The sequence below is a fragment of the Dryobates pubescens genome, chromosome 2, assembly GCF_014839835.1.
Source record: "Dryobates pubescens isolate bDryPub1 chromosome 2, bDryPub1.pri, whole genome shotgun sequence".
Lineage (NCBI taxonomy): Eukaryota > Metazoa > Chordata > Aves > Piciformes > Picidae > Dryobates > Dryobates pubescens.
The window spans coordinates 24488953-24510317 of NC_071613.1; the positions used below are offsets into that span (position 1 = coordinate 24488953).

The 21365-nt window shown below is 45.3% G+C and overlaps 1 protein-coding gene across 1 annotated transcript; it reads left to right on the forward strand.

The window, feature by feature from the left end:
• Nucleotides 1-14116: 14116 nt before the first annotated feature.
• Nucleotides 14117-20136, forward strand: SPP2 (secreted phosphoprotein 2). Its single transcript, XM_054168270.1, has 6 exons — nt 14117-14230; nt 14337-14461; nt 15777-15899; nt 16846-16956; nt 19517-19571; nt 20019-20136. The coding sequence occupies exons 1-6, from the start codon at nt 14182-14184 to the stop codon at nt 20096-20098; spliced, it is 543 nt and encodes a 180-aa protein (XP_054024245.1). The 5' UTR covers nt 14117-14181; the 3' UTR covers nt 20099-20136.
• The last annotated feature ends 1229 nt before the right edge of the window (nt 20137-21365 follow it).

A 21365-nucleotide genomic window follows, 5' to 3' on the forward strand; every position in this document is an offset into this window, starting at 1 on the left:
CTGGCAGTAACCACCAAGCAAATGGTAACTGACCTACCAAAGCGTCAGTGTCTCAGCAGGAATCACCAGAACTTTTTTTTTGTGGGGGTGGGGGTGGATGTTTGATAAAATAGCCCTTTCTGCTCATTGCACAATGATGGTAAAACATTAAGATGACTGTTTATCTCCTGGCAGGACTCCCATGTTACCCAAGCTCTCCTTTTTCCTCATCTCCCGTGATGTTCAATGGTAGTAATTAGCTCTTGTCAGTTGCTGTTAAAAAGCACTCCTAATTCTGAGAGTTCTGCTACTGCTGCCAAAATCACTTTGCTTTGCAATTTCACTCAAAGGAGCCTGTTCATGAGTTTCCTTTAGCCACTAATTGCTTGTCTTCATGAATCAATCTCCATTCCCTTTACTTTGTTATAGTAGCCAGATCTAGCTTGCTACTTGTTTGTCTGTCAGACCTTCTGAGGTTGTTGCATTTCAGCATCATTCCCTGGAGGAAAGACAGCTTGTGGTCCAACCCTGCACCCACGTCTCAGACTCTACATGAGCAGGGTGGACTTCTTCCTGCGCTGCCTAGAACTGTGCAGCAATGCAGAAGCTCAGCTGTCAACAGCTCCACATGGGAGAGACTTAATTCATCTAGAATGTGCTTCCAAAGGCCTTGTGTGATAATCCTTGCTTGTTTCTTTATTGTAATTTGTATCTTTGGAGCATTTCAATTAATTTAGCTTTTTCAAACACCTGTTTGTGGATGTTAGCATTTTGAAATGGAGAAGACATTATTGGCCAGCCTTAAATATTGTGATGCTTGCTATGGTGGGGTTGCTCTTTCTGCTTTCTGTCAGTTGACTCTTGTGGCATTTTATGTGGTATAACTGGGTGCAGTACCACTGAAAATGGCATTTATTTACCTAGCAAAGCATTGTATCCATCTTATCCCTGCTGTCTAGGAGCGATCTCCCAAAATACATAATTTTGAATATTCAGGTATTTTCCTTTTGCCAGGCAACAGCTACCATAGTCTGTACACTTTACCTGCCTCAGTGCACAAGAGCATGTTCCACTCTATGCCCGCTGTGAAAATGTGTTGGTCCAAGACAGTGGAGAGAAGACAAGACCAGTTTGTGTATTTTGGTGTTTGCTTCAGTATAGGGACATGAAGCCTTGTCGCACATGGAGAATTGTTTCTACTTTAGGATGCAGCTGACTGAGGAGGCCAGCACATGCACATCTTGCTTACTGAAGCCACTGCTCTGGCGTCTTTGTAGCTGAAAATGGAACAGTCTTACAGGGAAAACTGTGACGAGGCCTTATCAGAAAGGTTCTATCTCATTCCTTCTTGCTTCACATGACCCAGCATTACTGTATACCATGCATTATGTGATCCTGGGAAATACAGAGCTACCAGTGGAAGCATTACTTGTTTACATGTGGACATATTTGTGTATTCTGTTAAAGTTTATAAGGGACTTGAGCTTTCATAGACTTCTATGGCAATTAGCTTGCATCATAAATCATTGAATGTTTCCTTTCTAGAAATCCAATGTCACCTGTATGCCTTGAATGTGAAAATTGTGCTTTTAGTTTGTTCCTTTCATATATAAAGCCTACACTGTACTTGCCAGTAGCTCTACTGATCCGTTCTCTTGTAAAATGTTGAATAGAGCTTTTAACTCTGTTCTGAAAACTCAAACCCCCAATGCTCACCCCTGCACAGTGCCACAGCCCATTGCTGCCAGCCCGCACCCCACGCATGCTCCCTTCCCTCATGCATGTGTCTCTGTGGATTCTTCTCCAGGGTACTCTCCCTCCCTGAGCCCAGGGGTGCCAACAGAGTCCTGGCCCAACTGGGCATTAGCAGCAGGGTGGCACCACAGCTCCCTGGGTGTATCCAGCCCTCTGCTTCCTCCAAACCCAGCTTCAGCTGGCTGCTGCCTGGGCATTCTGGGTGTCCTGACAGGGAAGGGCAGTTGTGGGTGCAGAGGAGAGTCTGCACCAACCCTTCCCTCTGTCCCCTCGTGCTCTCTCTGGCTGGCACAGCGCTGCAGCAGAGCAGATGAGCACCTGCGGCAGTTCCCGCCAGACCTGCTGAGCCCACAGGAGGCCATGCGTGAGGCAGCCATCGGGTTTCTTGGTATGCCACAACCCCGGGGTTCCCTCCTGCCTGCAGCTTGGCCCCAGCCCAGCAGCAGCAAGTTGCCCTGTGGCTGTGGAGCCTCTGACCACTCGATGTGGGACCAGCTGCCTGTGGGGCTTCTGCTGCTCTCCCCACCCCTGGCCTTGGGCCTGACACTTGGGGAAGGCACCAGGCTCAGCCCTGGCGAGGGGAGGGAGGTATGGAGCTGGGCTGGTGTGAGGAAGCCCTTCTGCTGGGGCAGTGGGATTTGGGACAGGCTGTGTAGACCTAGGGCTGTCCAGGTGGCAGAGGACAGCAGGAGAAGCTCCAGAGCATCCATGAAGGGAAGGTGAGTGAGGGCAGTGGGTGTCAGTGGGGGCTGGTGGGAAAGAGGAAAGGCCAGGCCAGCTGGGGAGGGTTCCGCTCCCTGGCCAGAGCAGAGAAATATGTCAGGGCGCATCGGGGATTTGTGGTCAGCACTTTCCAGCAATTCCTCTTGGCCCTTGCTCTCTTCTGTCCATGGGAAGGGCTGGGTGGGGCAGATCGGGCATGACACAGGTCCCCCCAGAGCCAGACTCTGGCTGTGAGCCTGTTCCTGTCAGTTCCAGCCCTTCAAGGCATGACAGTTGACTTCAGCCTCTCCATCTCAAACATGATGTCTGAAACCTTAACCCTGCTAAGAGCTGCAGAGAAATCATTCCTCCAGATTTGGGCTGCAGCTGGGTGGAGGAGGCTGCCTTGTCTTGAGGGCAATGGCTGGCTATGCTACTGGAGCCCTATGAAGAGTTGATCCCAGGAGCTCTGTATGCTGGGGCCACCTGAACAAGTGGGGAAGGCTGGATGGCTCCTGGCATCTCCTTCACCACAGGACAGCTCTTGTCTAAGAGTGCTGTGTGCACTGTCTACAGATGCAGAAATGAAGCACTGAAGGCGGTGGGGGGGAGAAAAAGAAAAAAGGTGGTGAGATTTCTAGGCTGTTTGATAGGCTTTATTTCTGTAGCTCGTCCCACTGTCCTGGTTTTGCTGGGATAGAATCATAGAATTGGTTTTTCATTTGTGAATGCTGCATTTTTGAGAAGACTATAGCACCCAGTTCAGTGAGAATAAAGTTGGTAAGACACTTTGATCAAAGTAGATCAGATATTTCTGGCCAGCTATGGTATGTGAGTCAAGGTCTTAGCAGTTTTGAGTTAGCCAGATGCTAAAGCCAGGAGAAGCAAAAGCCAGGGCAGCTGACCCAAAATGGCCCAAAAAAGTATTCCATACCACCAACAGAACAAGAGGACACAGTCTCAAGCTGCACCAGGGGAGGTTTAGGCTGGATGTTAGGAAAAAGTTCTTCACATAAAGGGTGATTTGCCATTGGAATGGGCTGCCCAGGGAGGTGTTGGGTCACCATCACTGGAGGTGTTTAGGAAGAGACTGGATGAGGCTTATGGTGCCATGGTTTAGTTGATTAGATGGTGTTGGGTGATAGGTTGGACTTGATGATCTTGGAGGTCTTTTCCAACCTGGTTAATTCCATTCTATTCTAAAATGTCACACAGACTATAAACTGGGAAGTGTACTGGGAACAGTCTCTTCTCCTGATGACTGGCATCCCTGGAGCATCTCACCTGCCATTCTGCTCTCAGGGCCCACTGTTTGCTGACTTAAGATTTCACTGGAGCTGTGGTGCTTGCAGTGCCTGATATTCAACATTCACTGCTGGAAGTGTGCTGCTTGTCACTACTACATTTGCTGAGTCTAAATTTTTGTATTTTCTACTAGTTTATTATTATTTTTTATTTTAGTAAGTCTCCAGTTCAACATTCCCACCATCACTTCCCAGGGGGATGAGGTCACTGGGTGATAGAAAAACACATTTCCCACTCCTCTGGTGGTGGTGGAGAGCACATGAATGGCTTTATGTGCAAAACTTGAGCTATCTTTCTCAAACCAGTGGGTCTTGCTTTGGTCCCTAGTGTCCCCAGGATACTGAAGAATGTTGAGGAAGAGGAGAAAAAGGTTATTTGTGCTCTGCAACAGTTGCCCAGAAGTGCAGCATGGTGGGAAGAGTGGCCAAAAATCCTTTTGGATCTTCTGCTGAAGCCTTAATGCTGGTGACAGATCATGGACAGAGCCCAGACCTGTGGGAATCACTGAAAAACTTGTCCCACAAATACTCTTCCACCAGGCATGACCTCCTTGGAAGATGTCCCAGCTTGTGACAGTCATAAGCATGTAATTGTAAGTGGGCAAGGAATGTGTGTCCAAAAGGACAAGTGCCCAAATGGTGTACTGAAACCAATAGGTACAGTGGAGAATGTAGTGTTGCAGGAGACTTGCCACCTCACTGGCTCTTGAGAACTGTGGTGCCCCTCTTCTGTCTCAAAGAGGTGGCAGATCCATCCTGCTTTTTACTTCCTTTGCACCCTAATCTAAGCTGGAGATGCATAAACTTGGTGTCATGATATTCTAGCACCTGATCTCTCCAGGCCTGTGCTGCCTCCTCTGTGCAGATGGGGGTGGTTGTGAACAGATGGGAGAGCTAGGCACAGTCTCTTCTTTAGTGGAAGCTGCTCAGGACTGGCGCCAGCACATGGCTGAGATGCATGGGCCATGCACCTTGCAGAGTCCTCTGTATGGCACCAGCTGATACTGATGCACACCCAGCTTCAGGAAAGGGTTGCCAGGTTTAGCTTCCAAAACTTCCTGCTAACTAGACCTTCTTGTGCATCCTGTGGAGGGTGAGATAGGTGGGTTTGGCAGCTGTTAGCGTGGGGTATTACCAGGCTGTACAGGGCATGTACCTGAGCAAGCACAGCTCAGACATCCTGAAAGAAGCTGGATGCTGTTTGCTCTTCTCTGTTGACATATGAGGGTTTGTCTGGTTTCAGGATAACACTGGCCTGTTGTGGGTACATGAGGGGGTGCTATGTGTACACAAGTTGGTCTTTAGACAGCTAGTCCTGTCACCCTGGGTGATGCTGGTGAAGACTGACCTGTCCTGGGAAGTGAGGCAGCTGATTTCAAGCTTGCATGAGTATCCACACAGGATGTTCCTTCAGATATGCTTCAGAATACACATGTCCATTCCAGTCTTCCCTAACCTGATGGATGCCTTCCACATTTTGTGACACAAGTTGCTTTCCTGTGGAAATGTCCTGCATCTGTCACCAGGGGTAGGGGCCCTGGCATAGTGTGGTGGGTTAAAGTTTCTGATTCACATTAACTAAGCACTACCAGCTCAATTAGAAGCAAATAGAAGCTGTATTTACAAGCAAGAACTGCACTCTGCAATGGAATGCAATGAATATGTACAAAATATACAGTATTTACAATATTATACAGGTATTTACAAACAGAAAATAGCACAGAAACCCCCTGTACCCCCTCTGTATCCCCTCTGGGATCCCAGAGAGCAGGGGAGCTGCTCCACTCCCCGCCCAACCCCCTCCTTCCCCCTGTAACAGAAGAAAAGAGGAGCAGTTAGGAGGAGTGCTAGTTCAAAGAAGCAATGTTAGTGTTCTTATCTGCAAGGCCAGCCAGTAACGGTTAACTCCCCAGCCAAAGCAGCTGGAACCACAAGAGAAAAGGAAGGAATGAGAATGAAGTGAAATGTGAAAGATTGTTAGGGTACATCTGCGTCCATCCCGCACATTCTGGCCAGTGAAATTCGTTTAGAATAATATTTTGTGACTTATATTTTTCTACTTTTCTGCTTGAAATCTGCAGCTTAATTTTAAAGGCATAGCCTAAACCTGCCACACATAGGATGGAAAACTGCAGGGATGGGAGGATGCATTATCACCCACTGCTGGTATTTGAAGTTCCCAGGGGAAATGGATGCCTGAGGCTGTGCCCCTTGATCAGGAGAAATGCTTGCACTGCCGGAGCCTGCCCTAGGAATCCTGGCACAAAGCATCCCTGAGTGCTGTAAACAAGCCAATCTGCATTTCCTCAGGAGGGGGTGGCTTACATGTTTTTGCCCCTGGCTGTTTCTTGCTTTTCCATTATTAATTTGATTTGAAACACTGATATGATATTGTCTCAAGGCAGTTTTGCACTGAGTTATTTTTCTGCACCCTGGGTGTAAGTGGGTAGTAATTTTTGCTTTATGCCATTCCTATTATGTTATTGTGTGTAGGATGTTAATGTATTTCCAATAACATTGTAAAACTGTCATCTAAGAAAGACATAAAACTAATAATCTCCCTGTTAATTTATCAGATGAGTTTTCAGCTATCAGGAAATCTTTCTTATGAAAAAGAACAGTAACGAAGTCATATACAATGCTTTTAATTTTTTTAAAAAAGTATTTACTTAAAAGATGTAAATTTGCCTTTCATGGTAAGTGTCTGAAAAACATTGTGTTTTATCTGCAATGTGGGCTTGGTCTGGGAGACACTGAAATGATACACAGTTAAAAATAGTGGCTCAAGCAAGGATAAATGAGTAGGCGAGGGTTGAAAGTGTTCTGCTCGCCTAGGCTGGTGGCTGGTGCACAGGTATGGTGAGAAAAGGATTTATGTAATTTAGAAATGAATCAGAGGCCACAGTTAAACCTAGATTGCAATAAATTTGCTTCCTTGGATTCATAAATACAGGATGGTTTCAGCAGAAGCAAACATGCAGAATGAGATTGTAACCATATGGCTGTATTGCCTGCAGCAGAACTGCAAGAGGTGGAGCCTGCCTTGGTTTCTACAGTGCGCCCTGTTTCGGTTGGGGAGCATCCAGTTACTGAACTTCTCTTTTTTGCTCTTAGAAAGCAGGTAGACATTACTTCTAAGAGGGTTTTTTGGACAGCAGAAATGCTTTTTGCCTCGTGACTGATCTCAGTGTAGAATTTGAATGAGGCAGAGGAACTCCTGTTCTATGAGACTGTTGAATCAGGAAGTACTTCAGGAAAGGCTTCAGGAGCATCACTTCTGTCACTGTTGGAGCTGATGTATGTCTTTGTGCTTTCTGCCAGCTCCACGTGATTGCATTTTGCTAGTGTGAATGCCCTTAGGATATTTGTTTGTGTGCTCAGTGGTAATTGTTGTTTTTCTTGGAGCTGGCCATTGCTATTAGGTTTGTCTGCTAATGCAGCCACCCAGGGAACAGAGGCAGTGTCATACAGTTGGTGATGAATCATAATAAATGTGTGACTGTGACAGGCTGACCACAACTGGCAGCTAAGCTCCCACCCAGTCACTTGCTCTGTCTGCTCAAGTGGGATGAGGAAGAGAACGAGAAGGGCAAAAGCAAGAAAAACAAGCAAACCAAACTTGCAGGTTGAGGTAAAGAATTTACTAAGTGAACAGTTGAAAAAAGAAGTTTTCCTTTGTTTCAGTCTATTGAGCCCATTCCTGCACAGCCCACTCTCAGGCACCAGACTGGTCCCTTTCAGCACCTGAAAGACCATGGCTTCATGTGTACCCTTTTGAAGCTTATCAATCTCTTGCTGCTACATTGCAGGAAGCGAGGGAAAACAGTACCTAGAATAGCCTATTTGGCTCATTCTTGGTTTTGCTGCTCATGGCTAAAATAATTACCTGAATTATATGGTGATTTAAAGCTTGCCCTTGCCAGTGACTCTGTCTCATGTCTAGAGCCTTGTGTAACTTTCAGAGACACTGAAAGCCAGAGATTAAAATGATGACTTTGGTATTCATAAATCTCTCAGATTTGGCCTTCTGATTTTTCTTAATGCCTATGGGAAATTACAGAAACATTCTCCATTTTTCTGTGCAGAGAAAAAAAAAAAGGTAACTGAAGGAAAGAAACTTTTTTTAAAAAAATGAATTCCTGCTTAAACCTCCTGACCTGTGTTGCCCTGAATATGCACCTTATCATGAGTTGTAGCCAGAGACAGCCCTTTGTGTATCAAATCACACCCATGCTGAGGGCTAAGTTTGAAATAGCATTAAGAGGAAATGCTGGCAGCAGGACTGGCTGGCAGAAGGGCTGAGCCTCCTTCAGCAGTGCCAGATGCTTTCAATACATGGCACCGGGAGGCTTATGAGGGACAGGGTGTGACACCGGTGGCTGCACTTTGCAGCTGATGGCTTCAGAAGAAGGAGGTTAATGTTTTGCCTGGTTTTGACTAGGGTTTCAAGTTTTACCAGGGTTTGGTTTGACTGGTGGTTGCGAGCAACTTGTGCTAAGAGTGCAAAAAAATGTAACAGTAGAACTAAGAAGGTGTCCTAGGGATAGGGAGATAACCTTGAAAATGATCAGTAGAGTCAGCAGAATTTAGAAAAAATATTAAAAAATTAAAAGGAGATATAGCTCTTAGGCTTTTCAGGTAGCAATCTCGGTGTCTGGAGGTAATGTTTGCCTTGCATCAGCTACAAAGTTGTGCCAGTGGCCCTGTAAGAGCTATTACTGCTGACCTGGCAGCTATAGGAAATATAAATATTTAAAGTTTCAGAGGCTGAGAGTAATGAAGTGAGACCTCTGAGATTCTGCTGCAGCCTGTGATGTTTCAGAGCAGTCACTCAGTGTGTGTTACTGAGGTTTTGTTTGTTGTAACGTGTGCTTTCTGTTGCTTCACTTTCAAAGTCCATCTCCAGCAACAGCAGTAGAAACTGTGTAGGTTTAGATTACATTCATTAGGCTGTCATGTATGGTGCACCTTGGAAGTGCACTTCAGAAGGGGTTAGGCACCGCCTTTATGTGCCTACCAAAATATTTCCTTCAGTCTTTGTATAACCACTGTTAAGTTCTGATGGTTTTCACTATTGACATAGAAAATCTTTTGAGACTGTAGAGTATGAAGCTGCCATGTTATGCACTCTAGACTTATGAAACAGGGAAGTGTAACCCCTTGCAGCAGTACAAATTAGGGTCTAACCTGCTGGAAAGCTGCTCTGCAGAGAAGGACCTGGGAGTCCTGGTGGACAAGTTACCCATGAACCAGCAACGTGCCCTTGTGGCCAGGAAGACCAAAGGTGTTTCAGGGTGTGTTAAGAAATCAAGGGAGGTTCTACTCTCCCTCTATGCTGCCCTAGTGAGGCCACATCTGGACTATCGTGCCCAGTTCTGGCTTCTCCAGTTCAAGAGGCAAGGAACTGGTGGAAATAGTCTAGTGGAGGAACTGTGAAGATGCTGAGGGAATTGAAGCTTCTCTCTTTCGAGGAGAGGCTGACAGACCTGGGGCTGTTTAGTGTGGAGGAGAAAAAACTTACAGGGGATCTTATCAATGCTTGTCAATATCTAAAGGGTGGGTTTCAAGAGGATAGGATCAGATTCTTTTCAGCGGTGCTCAGCAACAGGACAAGGTGCAATGGAACAAAAAGGAACACAGGAAGTTCCATCTGATAAGGAAAAACTGCTTTGAGGGCGATAGCACTGGAACAGGCTGCCCGGAGAGGTTGTGAAGTCTCCTCTGTACACATGCCTGTGCAACCTGTTCTAGATAAATCAGCTTTGGTAGGAGTGTTGGACTAGATGATTTTTAGAGGTCCCTTCCAACCCCCACCATTCTGTGTTTCTGTGATCTTATGCAGGTATGAGAGCAGTTAGAAAAATTGGAACAAAAGCTAATTCCCCATTCCAGAACATTCAGCAGCCCATGGGTTGCTGGCTACACAAGTGCCTGCTAGTTTCTCAAGGCACATGCAGACAAGATCGAAAGGAATCAAAGCTGAGTCTTTGCTGTTGTTTCTGAGCTATGGATCAGGTCTCAAAGCCTCTGTTAGTCAGAGCAAAATGTAGAAGCCTTTATCTTATCCTTACCTGTTGATGTCAATACACCAGAATCACAGAACAGTTTTAGCTGGAAGAGACCTTTAAGGATCATCTAGTCCAACCCCTCTTGCTATGAACAGGGACATCTTCATCTAGATCAGGTTGCTCAGAGCCACTTCCAACCTTTAATGTTTCCAGGGATGGGGCTTCCATCACCTCTCTGGGCAACCTGTTCCAGGTCTTCTGCATGTCTGATGAAGTAGTTACCCATAGAGACAAACTTTTAGGGAGCCTTTTGATTTTCTAATGTCATGCTGTGGGACCTAGGTGGCGGGGAGGAAGGGGGAGGGGGGAATTAAAAAGATGCTGTTTTGAATTTAATTGGATTTTCTTTTTTCTGTGGGGGCATCATTAATTTTCATCTCTCTTCTGAGTGTCCAGGAAACAAGGGATCAGGATTAGCTTCTCACTGCCTGGGATGCTGTTTAGACTGATTTCAGCCTACAGGCGTGTGATGATGCTGGAGGATTTAGAATGAAGACACATCTTGTAATTATCAACATTTCACTCACAAAGAGAAATTATTGTTCTCCCAGTTGTCTGGGAACAGAGCTGACTTGATTGCTGGGAATGAAAGTGGTCTGAAAATAGTAATCTAACAGAAGCTTGTTAATTTCCCCTTTTCCTAAATAGCACATATCCGTTTGCTGCATAGATAAATTTGAACACAACTCCCTCCCTCTGCCCTTGGTCCTTGGCATCTGGAACTTGATGATAGTAGAGTAGAAGTTTAGTCAAGTTATGAGGAGTCTTTCCTCATCTTGTCCTCTCTCAATATTCAAGAGGTTTTGTATTTGTCTTTTCTAAAAAGACATATATGTATGTGCCCATATGCTTTTTCTGTTTGCTCTGCAAACTCTAAAAGTCTTCTCCAGCTTCTTCAGTCTGGTTGATTGTGAGGGGGAAAAAATGTTAGATATTGCAAGCACTACTGCTGCTGCTGCAACCAGAATCCTTCATAAAGCTGCAGAAGAAATTTTGGTTTCTCTGCAGTGCTAGGTGGCATCTGAGTTGTCTTCCCATGGAAGATGAAGGGGATGAGAAAGAAAATCAGGGATAATAAAGACAGCCACAATAGGGCAGCAGGCAATATGAAACATTTATTGTGGCATTTTTGTACCTTCTCCATGTTGCTCTGCCCTGGTTTTGGTCTGCAGTAAAGGCTTAGCCTTGTATCATTCTTCCATGTGTCAGGCCACTGCTTGCCACAGTAATACATAGAAATCTGTGGCAGGGTCTTCATTGGCAAATGCCAGGAGCTGGTATCCAGAGGAAGGGAAGGATGCTTTGCTCTTCCAAGAGCATGTTGTCCTTGGTCTCTGTGACCATGCCTGTTGTTTAGCACAGATGAAACAAGAAGTTTCTGTTTTGAGCAGACTGGTAACTGAAGAGTCTCTTGGGTTCAAGAATTTGACCTTGGAGGCCTTCTGCAAATTGTTGAATTTCAGGTTGAATACCATTTGGTCTTCAGGTTTCCTGACCTGATGCTTCAGTTACAGCCTCCAGTGAAAAGAGAATGTGGGAAGAACCTCAGAAACCAGGCACTCCAGGCACTTTAAGTGGGAAGAGCATAGTGCTGGGATCAGAATTACTTTTCCTCCTGCCAGAAAAGCCTGTTCTCTCCACTCACCCTCCCTTCTCTCCTTTCCCCGTCCTGTCTGCTTCCAGTTTCTGCTTCTTCCTGGCTCCTGTCTCTGTTTGGGTTGAGGACTCTCAACCCAAATGTGTCTCTGACATGGATGGTGGTTGAAGCCAATTTTGCTGTAACATGAATCTGCTGGAGTGTGTAATGTATCTGTGGAGAGATAGGAGAAATAATTACCAACTTTGTTGCAAACTTAATAAGCCAGGAATCGGAGAGGTGGGATAACAAACATCATCATTCTCTGGATGCCATAAAGTGAAGCCAGACCTCTGCACAGCAACTGAATTTAATTTTTTAAAAATAATTTTATCTTCAAGCCCCCCTCAACATTATTGCAATCCTGCTGGCAGCATGTCCTGGTAGCTTCTCTGAGAGGAAAATCTTTACCCCCAGTGGTTGGTTACCAAGTTAAAATTACTACTGGACTGGCTACAATGCTGTGCCTTGGCAGTTAGGAAGCAGGTTCAGGTGGAATATTAACTGGTGCTGGCATACAAGAAGCAGATGGTTCCTTTTCTAGTGATGAAGTCGAAAGCTAAATGTTATCCAAACTACTGCAGCAAGCTGGTGGCGAAGCAATAAGGAAAACTATAAGGACCTTGGGGCTCCATCTGCCAAGTTCTTTCTGTTAAGTGGTTTGAGCATTCTTGTTTCTTCTGTTTCATTACTACAGCAGCAGCACAACTGATTGCAGAGAAGCCACCACAGGAGCAGGTCAAACAGCATATCAGAAGGTTTCCTCCTTGATCTGAAGGAGTGTGATCTTGGCTCTGGTTGCAGAAAACTTGGGAACAGCACAACAGATTTTGTTCTTGAGAATTTACAGCTCAGTTTAAATCCTCCACATTGTGGTGCTCTGGCATGGCTGTAGCCACAGAATTATATTACTGGCCTCCCTGTGGCACTGATGGCAGTTACGCAGAACTGAGAAGCAGGAAGGGCAGACCCTGCTCCAGAGGAGCAGATCCAAGAGCCAGGAGAGAGCGTCTTCAGCTGCAGTGAACAGGGAGAATGGATGTACAGAACAGACTCTGTCTTTTGACTGGGCAAAGTTTCAATCGGTGTTTTTGATCGTGTTCCCAATGCTGAAATCCAAATTGGCTGGTAAAAAACTCCCACCCCGTTTTTGGAATATGCACCCACATCCACCTCTCTCAAAGCAATGCTTGGGTGGGGATGGCACACACGTGATCTCCCACTGGCCAGTAGTGTGGCTCTGGTGATGTTTCTGTTTGGGACCATGTCTGCTTGACCCCTCCAGGCACAGTTTGTTCTTAGAACCATGTGCTCATGTGCAACTCTACCAGCTGGCACAGAGACTCTTTCCTGGGGTGTACCATGGCTCAGCAGTTTGCTTTTAAAAGATCTTGTAGCAATGATGGGGAATGAATCCAGTGACCATCAAGGCTCACACCTGGACAGTTGTTTTGTCTTGGAACTGCATTGCCTTTATGGGTCTCTGCCTGAAGGTGTTTGCAGCATGAGGAGTACTCCACCTGTCACCTGAGGAGTCAGATGTCCCTAGTGTGCAACCTGCTGTCATGCAACCAGACAACCAAACAACTGAAAGCAACTTCATCCTCTTTCTTATTAAATCTGGACCCTGTTTCTTTATGTGCTTCCATATCTTTCCTTGAGTGCTTGCCATTTGGGAAGTCCTTCCAAATCACCCTTTCTACTTCAAGTGAAACTGTGATTTGAAGATTAACGGAGGAATTCACACCTGAGATCCTCAAGGTGAACATGGTTAGACACATCTGTGCCTTGTGGATGGTCAGCAATGAGTGAAGGTGTTTGAAGGCAGCACTCGTTCTTCCAACTCTATGGACAGACTTTAAGCACTTAAAACCCAAGTGCAAATCTGAACCTTGTGGCACTTCAGTGGCTCTGTTGTGGGGTGGCTGTGGTAGACTAGCAAGTGGCACCAGTTAGCTAAGAGCTGAGGTGTCATGTCCAGCTCATCCCTGTAATTCCTTAAGGTGCTTTCAGTACTGAAGTTAGGCCTGGGTCAAAAAGCCCATTAATTTCTGTACTTAAACTTAAGGCTGAACAACATGTTTAGCTGAGCTCAGGCTTCATAAGAGTCAGAGCAACGCGTATGCTCTTCTGGCATGTGCTGAATTGCAGAGGTCCCAGGATCTTGCATAGCAAACAGACCTGGGGTGTCCCAAGAGTCTGCTCTGTGCCTGAGAGGCTTCTGTTGAATGATTTGGCCTGCAGCATGGTGGCATTGGATGAATCTATGTGGGTGGATTCCCATTCCATGCTGGGGAATCATCCCCTCTTCTGGGAATGCTGACTTTTAAGTGCCACCAGTCGCTGCTGAGACACAGTGGCACTGAGTCCAGTGCTAAGGAAAGAGTTTACTCACCAGTTTTAAAGGGACAAATAAAATGGCTAAAAGTGAGAAAAAGAACTAGATGGTGCCTTTGGCTGTGGAGATATCAGCAATTCAGTGCTCTCTTTTTAGTCACAGTGCTGGGAAAAAAAGACATGGTGACCCATCTTGTGTCCAGGAACTACTGCTAAATGGAGAAAAGCTGACAGCAAATATTTACTCTGGGATCAATTCTGTTTAAAGTGCAATGTTAGTAGCAGAACATGCACACAGGAGGGTCAGTTGTAGGTTCAAGGCTGCGTTTATATAAAGATAGAGGAACACGCACTGGAAAGCCTTGCTTGGAAAAGACCAGACAAGTTTGAAAGTCACACTATGAGCATCTTGATTTTTTTCCTCACACTGAGTGTTTTCTCATGTTCAGGTAAGTTGCTTAGAATGGAACCATGTCTTTTTTCTTACGGTGGTTTTGGGAGGGAAAGCCCAAGACCACCCTGAGCTTCTAATGCAGCTAAGTGCCTCCATCTCAGGCTTTCCAGTGTACGACTATGAACTCCCTGTCACAGAAGAGGCTCTCAATGCTTCCATTGCGAGGATCAATTCTCAGTCGTGGGGCACATACCTGTACGGTGTTGTCACGAGCCATGTCACAAGAGTAAGTGAGCAGACAGTGGAGATCTTTTACACGAAATATGCTTTGCTGTGATGGAAAACTCTTCTTCTCTCAATCCTGGAACCACAGATTTAGTTGGAGTTTTCTGATGCTGCTTGGAAGAGGGCGGGTTTGGGACGTTATCTGAAGTTATGGATTTAGGAACCCAAATATTCTCGTATGTTGGTTTGTAATTAAAAACACTTTAGTTCAGATTTTCTACCCCTAAAACAGAAAACTTTGAGGCAAGTCTTGTAAGGTTTTGTTCTCCACTGTTTTTTTCAAATCCCTCTAGCTAACTGTTTTGCTTTGGGCATAAAGAAACTTCATTCATCTGAATGTTCACATTGCTAACTAAATAGCAATACAAACTCATTCAGGATTCTTTCTCCAATCTGTAGTTAGGTATCTGTCTCTACACACCATTTCTGGATTAAATCTGCTGGTGTCTAAATGCAGGCAAGAAACCTGTATCTGTTTTAATTTGCATTGCTAAGAATTATGTTGGAGTTATAGTCAGTTATGGAGTTAAATCTTCCTAATTTAAAGTTAGCTTGTCCATGTTCCTGAACATCCTCAGAACCACTCTGTTTCTATAGATAGCATGTATTGAGTCTTCTGCAAGAATAAATGACATGATGATTCATCTACTTGGGGGGTGGGGTGCTGGTTTTGGGGGGCTTTATGGAGCCTTCCATCTTGAGCTAAAACATTGATTAGCCTGTGGGAAGCGGGAAAGCCCTAATGTGTCAACAAAAGCAACCAAACCTTCTGAAGCTTGCAATGTTGTGTGCACACTGATTATTAAGGCACCTCAGCTGACAAGCAGCAACTCTATAAACTACATTAACTCAGTTGCTTGCAGTTCTGTGATTTACTTTCCAAGTTTTCTATTTGCAACAGACTTCCCAGCAGTCTGGATATCCAAAGCAGAGCTGTTAGCACATGGTTCCCACAGAAAAGGGGGTAGCATGCAGGGGTAGTACTATGCTTGTCTGCCTTTGATAGCTATAGACCCTTCAGGTGACCCTGTAGAGCAGGGAGGATCCTACAATAGAAAGCTGCTCTGTGTTGCTGTCACAAGTCTGCCTAAGAGTGCAACTCCTGTGCACAATAAAGAGCTGTTCTCACACACAGTAAACTGCTCTAAATTGGCCACTGACCCATACTGCCCTTATGTCTTGCTTCTGCTTTGGGGAAGAAGCGAGGCTGCTATGTAGTGGGCATAGAAATGGGGAAAGAAGCAAGGCTGCCATGTAGTGGGCATAGAAAACTGACAGACACTAATCATGTGTTGTGTCGACCTTGCTTTTACCAGGTTGACACATGGAACAGTGATGACTATAGACTAGAGCTGCAGTTCAGCATTCGTGAAACTGTGTGCACGAAAGCTTCAGGCAGAGACCCTTCCACATGTGACTTCAAAATTGGGCTTTTTGTGGTAAGTGCCTCCGGTGTGAATGTGACCCCCCTGCTCTGTGCAGGATGTTCTCAGGCCATACTGAAACACTGGTTTTCTGAAAACAGAGCCAAACTCAGACAAATATAACCTGCAGGTTGGAGTGAGTGTTAGGTGGAAAGGATCAGTGCTAGGATACTCTTCTGCCTGGTCAGTGGGGAACTACTGTGAGCTGAAAAGAGGATGTGTGCTTAGAGCAGCATACAGTGAAAGTGTCTGTGTGCTCTGGGACAAAATCCTGGGAGGAAGATATGGCTTCCTTTCTAAGATAAGAGAATAGAAAAATGGATGTTCGACCTACTTTGGTCTATCATGCATCTAGGCACCATATTAAGGGTTATCTTCCTGTGTAGTGCAGATTCCCTCTGTGCTGATAGTGCTAAGCATAGAAACAGTTTGGGTTAGAAGGACATTTTAAAGGTTATCCAGTCCAACCCTCATGCAGTGAGCAGGGACATCTTCAGCTAGGTCAGATCGCTCAGGACACCATCCAACCTGACTGGGAGTGTTTCCAAGGATGGGGCTTCTACCGTCTCTCTGGGCAACCTGTGACTGTTTCACCACCCTCATGGTAAATAAGTCTTCCTTCTATCTAGTCCAAATCTCCCCTCTTTTAGTTTCATACCATCGCCATCTGTCCTGTTGCAACAGGCCCTGCTGGAAATACTGTCCCCATCTTTCTTATAGGCCTGATTAAGTACTGAAAGGCCACATTAAGGTTTCCCTGGAGCTGCCTACTCTCCAGGCTGAACAACCCCAACTCTCTCAGCCTGTCCTTATAGGAGAGGTTGAAAGCAATTTTCAACTTTCAGTTCACAATGAAGAAAAAAAATCCCTATTCATATTCTCTTCTCTCAGAGAAACTCCCATGGGAGGGTTTGCACAGTAAGTGGCTCTGTGGCATTTGCTCTGTTTTGATCTCTTACAGCCAACTGCTTTATGCAGAAGTGTTGTGGAAGTCTCTGGTGAGCTGATCTCAAACATCTCTGTGCAGTGCCATCATGGCACATCCAGTTCTGAATCGATGAGCAGCGAGGAGGTAAGGAAGGAGAAAATTGATTTTTGCTGCCTGGGGGCGCAAATATTCTGCTCACCCTCTTTTAAGGAGAAGTCAGGTGTGTGTGTGTATGAACTGCAACTCCTGTTGCAGTTGGAGCTTTTGATGAGAAAACTGAATGTGGCTTGAAACCCATCTGTCTCCTGTTATGCTTCACTTTCCATCAGCTGAGAAGTTTGACCTTGCTCGAGGGATGCCTGGGGAGAGTGTGAATCTCTGTAGTAGTCTGGCACATCCACCAGCTCTTTTCTTGTTGATGTATTGTGTATGTGCCTGCAGAACAGTGACTGGTTCATCTTAAACAGAAACAAATACCAATGACTGGCCCTGTTACCAGACCCAGCTCTCAGCTGAGCATGTAATCACAGTGTAGCTGAAGAACACTTGCTTTGCTGAGATTTGTACTCCCTTTTGGAGCTCTCATATGATCTTTTAAGGTGTGATTCAATGCCAGCCCAGCCTGTGAATTCCTGCTGGCTGTTTTCAAATCATGCCATTGTCCTCTTTTTCTGTGAACTGACTCTTGCACCTGGGTGCCTGCATTTACAACACAGATCTGTAGGGGGCGTTGTGCTTGACGATCATATGCAGGGAACAAGCAAAGTGCCAGAGGATGTGGACAGCTTCTATCTTTAGAAAGTGCAGGTGACTATAGGAATAACTTGAAGCAAATGGGATTCTGTGTCACCTTCTCCTGTTTTGAAATGCCAAATTACCTTGTAATTTTTAATTTAACAACAACAACAACAAAGGGGTTCAGGATTTTTCTTTGGAGCTAGCTAGTGAACGCATCACATCTTGATTTGTAGAGCAGAAAGACTGCATGTGAAGTACTTGGATACGTAATGTGGTCTTGGATGTTCAGTTTGTCCTCTGAGGGTTAAGCATAACTCTTGTTTAACGGCACACTTAGTATAAACACTTGCTTTTACAAGCAGACATCTTCCTGCAAGTCGTCTTTAACCATCAGTTAAAATTCAGTACTGCTGCCAATATTCCTGCTGGGGAATGTGTTTTCTGCAATCTTAATAAGGAGTAAATGCCACAGGGAATTATTGCACATGAAAAGGGAAGTATTTTTTTCTGCAGAAAGATGCACCAAGTGCACTGTAGATTTTGCTATAGAACTGCAACTCTGTTCAGGGGATCTCGGCCTGGCTGAGATGGTGTGGTGTAGCTGTGGTTGATGTAGGTCACATAGTGCTGGTGGCATTTGGACAGGAGAAAGAATTGTGGTTGGCTGAGGCTGGAATCATGTCACTTGCATAGATACCAACGAAAGAAGAGTATAGAGAGCTTTTAAAGCAGTAACTTAGGATAAATGAGTCAATGAGGTGTCCTGTGTGACTGCAACAGACAAATGCTGCTCTCCTGGCTGTATCTGCACTACAGGAAGGTCAAGTATGAAGTATGAAAGAAGTTGACCTGACAGCCTACCTGCAACTGCAGACATCCTTAGTAATGTCTTAGAATCATATAATTGTCCTGGTTGGAAAAAAACCTTCATGATCATTGAGTCCAACCATTAACCCTGTGCTATACTGTGTCCCTCAGCACCAGAACTGACATATTTTTTAAATATCTCCAGGGATGGTGACTCCACCAATTCTCTGGGCAGCCTTTTCTAGTGCTTGACAACCCTTTTGGTGAAGAAATATTTCTTAATATCCAACTTAAACCTCCCCTGGTGCAACTTGAAGCTGTTTCCCAGCCTCTGCCAAAATCCCATGTGTCTTATCACTTGTTATTGAAAGAAGAGACTGACCTCCACTTCACTGCAATCTCCTTTCAATTAGTTGTAGAGAGCAATAAGATCTCCCCTCAGCCTCCTTTTCTTCAGGCTATACAATCCTGGTTCCCTCAGCTGCTGATCAAAAGACTTATGCTCTGAGCCCTTCACCACCTTTGCTACCCTACTTTAGATGTGGTCCAGCACCTCAGTGTCCTTGTAGTGAGGGCCCCAAAACTGAACACAGTATTCGAGGTGCAGCCTCACCAGTGCTGAGCACAGAGGCATGACCCCTTCCCTAGTCATGTTGGCCACGCTGCTTTTGATACAATTCGAGATGCTGCTGGGCACACTGCTGGCTCATACTCAGCTGGCTCTTGGCTGACACTCCCAGGTCTATTTCTGCTGGGCAACTTTTCAGGCACTCTTCCCCAAGCCTGTAACATTGTGTGGGGTTGTTGTGACCCAAGTGTGAGACCTGGCACTTGGCCTTGTTGACCCTCATACCACTGGCCTTGGCCCATTGATCCAGCCTATCCAGAGCCTCCCCACCTGCAAGTAGGTCAAGACTTCCACCCAACTTTGTGTTGCCTGCAGACGTACTGCACTCTATCCTCTTGTCTAGATCACTGACAACAAAAATTAAAGAACACCTTGTGACTGACTGCCAAGGGGCTTTGCATTGGCAGTAGTCTTATTTTCAGAGACATTGATAATGAAGTTTGGAATTACTTCAGTGAGTACCTGAGGAAATGAAGGAGAAGTGGACTTCTTGATGGCTGAGCTTCTTCAATAAGTATTTTTAATTTACAGATGATGCATCTGCCAGTAATGGACCCCAACAGGCGAGGGGGCAATCGCCAGGAAGGTAAGCCATTTCTGCCGTGCTCAACTCTCCTCTTTATATTTTGGATCATCTCTTTGGACCATCTGAAGGTCATCTGTCTGAGGGAAAATAGGGAAGACCAGCAGATTGCTCATGCCATGGACAGCTACTCTTTCCTTTGCAGAAGGGTGTGCCATTGAAGAAGCAGTGAGGCCATTAGGCTGCAAAGTAGGGCAGTGCTGAGGTTTGTATGCTCTGTGTACACATCTTCTGGATTGCCAGATTGGTGCTCTAACAACCCATACTTGTGTGCACAGAATCATAAAATGCTGGGGGTTGGAAGGGACCTCTGGAGGTCATCCAGTCCCACTGCCCTGATAAATCAGGTGATGTCTCGATGTGCAGAATGCTAAATGAACATGTTTGAAAGCACACAACACTCAATGTATGTCTCCATGTTCTTTTTTTAAGATGTGTTTGCTCCTGAAGCCTTCCCTTCAAGGGGAAGAGGCAGCAGCCGTGGAGATTGGTATAAACCCAGCTATTTCAGCTCTGACAAGATTGAATAATAAGGTTTGGGTGAGTACAATTGAAATTGTAGGTTTTATGCACCCTAGATCTGCAGATTTTATGTCAAGGGGGTACTGCTGACGTTAAAAACCCTCTTTGGGAATGTGGTTCTTGGCTGCAAGCATTTTAAAAGCCTTTTTACTTCAGGCATTTGTAGGAGCTGTTTATGGGGAAATTTAGTGATAGAAGCAGCACTATTAGCACCATTATGAAGTGGTGATGGGGTAGCAATCTCTGGTGGCTTTTGCTCACTCTTGAGTAGTTCATCCCCTATATTTGCACAGTCCTGATGTGGAGGTAGTGTGAATGGCACCCAGAAAAGTTTGCTGGCCTGAGTTTAGCCTAAGGCTCAAGCCTTGAGCTACAGTTCTGCCTTTTTGCCTCCACCTCTCTTTCCTGGCAGAGACATGTTTCTGTCTAACACTTCATTGATACTTTGGGCTTTATTCAAGCTGTCTGTCCATAGCATGGCTGTATCACTTGGCTGTGTGATCTAGAACACACCCTGGTTGTGTATTGGCAAAAATCCAGATGAGTTGTTGAGTGCCCCAGTCCTTCAGCAAATCACCCACCATCTTTGTGCTGGTGCTCTCCTCTAACCCGTGGCTTGTTATGCCTCTCTACACTGCAAACTCTTGGAGCAATGCCCATGTTGGTGTGCCAAATCTAATGCAACCTTGAGGCTGCAGAGTTCAGCAAACAAAAGATGAACTTAGTTCTTGGGAGAACCAAGATGCAGTTACTCCTGGGCTAAAGTTTGTTGCAGAAAAGGTGTGAAAGAAATGTTTGGAACCCTCTTAATGAGAATGTGGGAGCAGCTGTAATTGCTGCTGATATTTTACCTGCTATCTTATGGAGTTAATCCAAAGGGAAGTGATTTTAGAATAGTTTTAGCAACACAGAATGAAGGTCACTGTATGGCACACCAAACAGTTTTAAAGTAGTTGGGAAAGGAAGAGGAAATTGCTTAGCACTGTGTCTTTGTGATTGAAAAGGTTTTGTACACTCACTTGGGGTACATATCATTAGCAGCTCCCTGTCCCTGTAGAGTGTGCCAGAACTGAATGCTCCATGTGTGTGCATTGGAGAGGAGACAGTTTTAGATGTGATTTAGCACTGATGACTCACCAAAAACTAACACATGTTACTCATAAGCATATCCAAGCTTATATGTGCTGAAGGAGACATACCCCCTACTCTCCTAGAAACTAGATATGAAAGGAAAATCCAGGCATTCTGTGAGGTCAGGTCTTTGTTTTAAATATA

What these genes read in the sequence shown, in the direction of transcription:
- SPP2 (XM_054168270.1), top strand. Translation starts at nt 14,182, where the DNA reads ATGAGCATCTTGATTTTTTTCCTCACACTGAGTGTTTTCTCATGTTCA. An exon ending in AATCGATGAGCAGCGAGGAG is followed by an intron (nt 16,957 to 19,516) that starts GTAAGGAAGGAG and finishes TTTAATTTACAG; the next exon opens with ATGATGCATCTGCCAGTAAT. An exon ending in AGGGGGCAATCGCCAGGAAG is followed by an intron (nt 19,572 to 20,018) that starts GTAAGCCATTTC and finishes TTGCTCCTGAAG; the next exon opens with CCTTCCCTTCAAGGGGAAGA.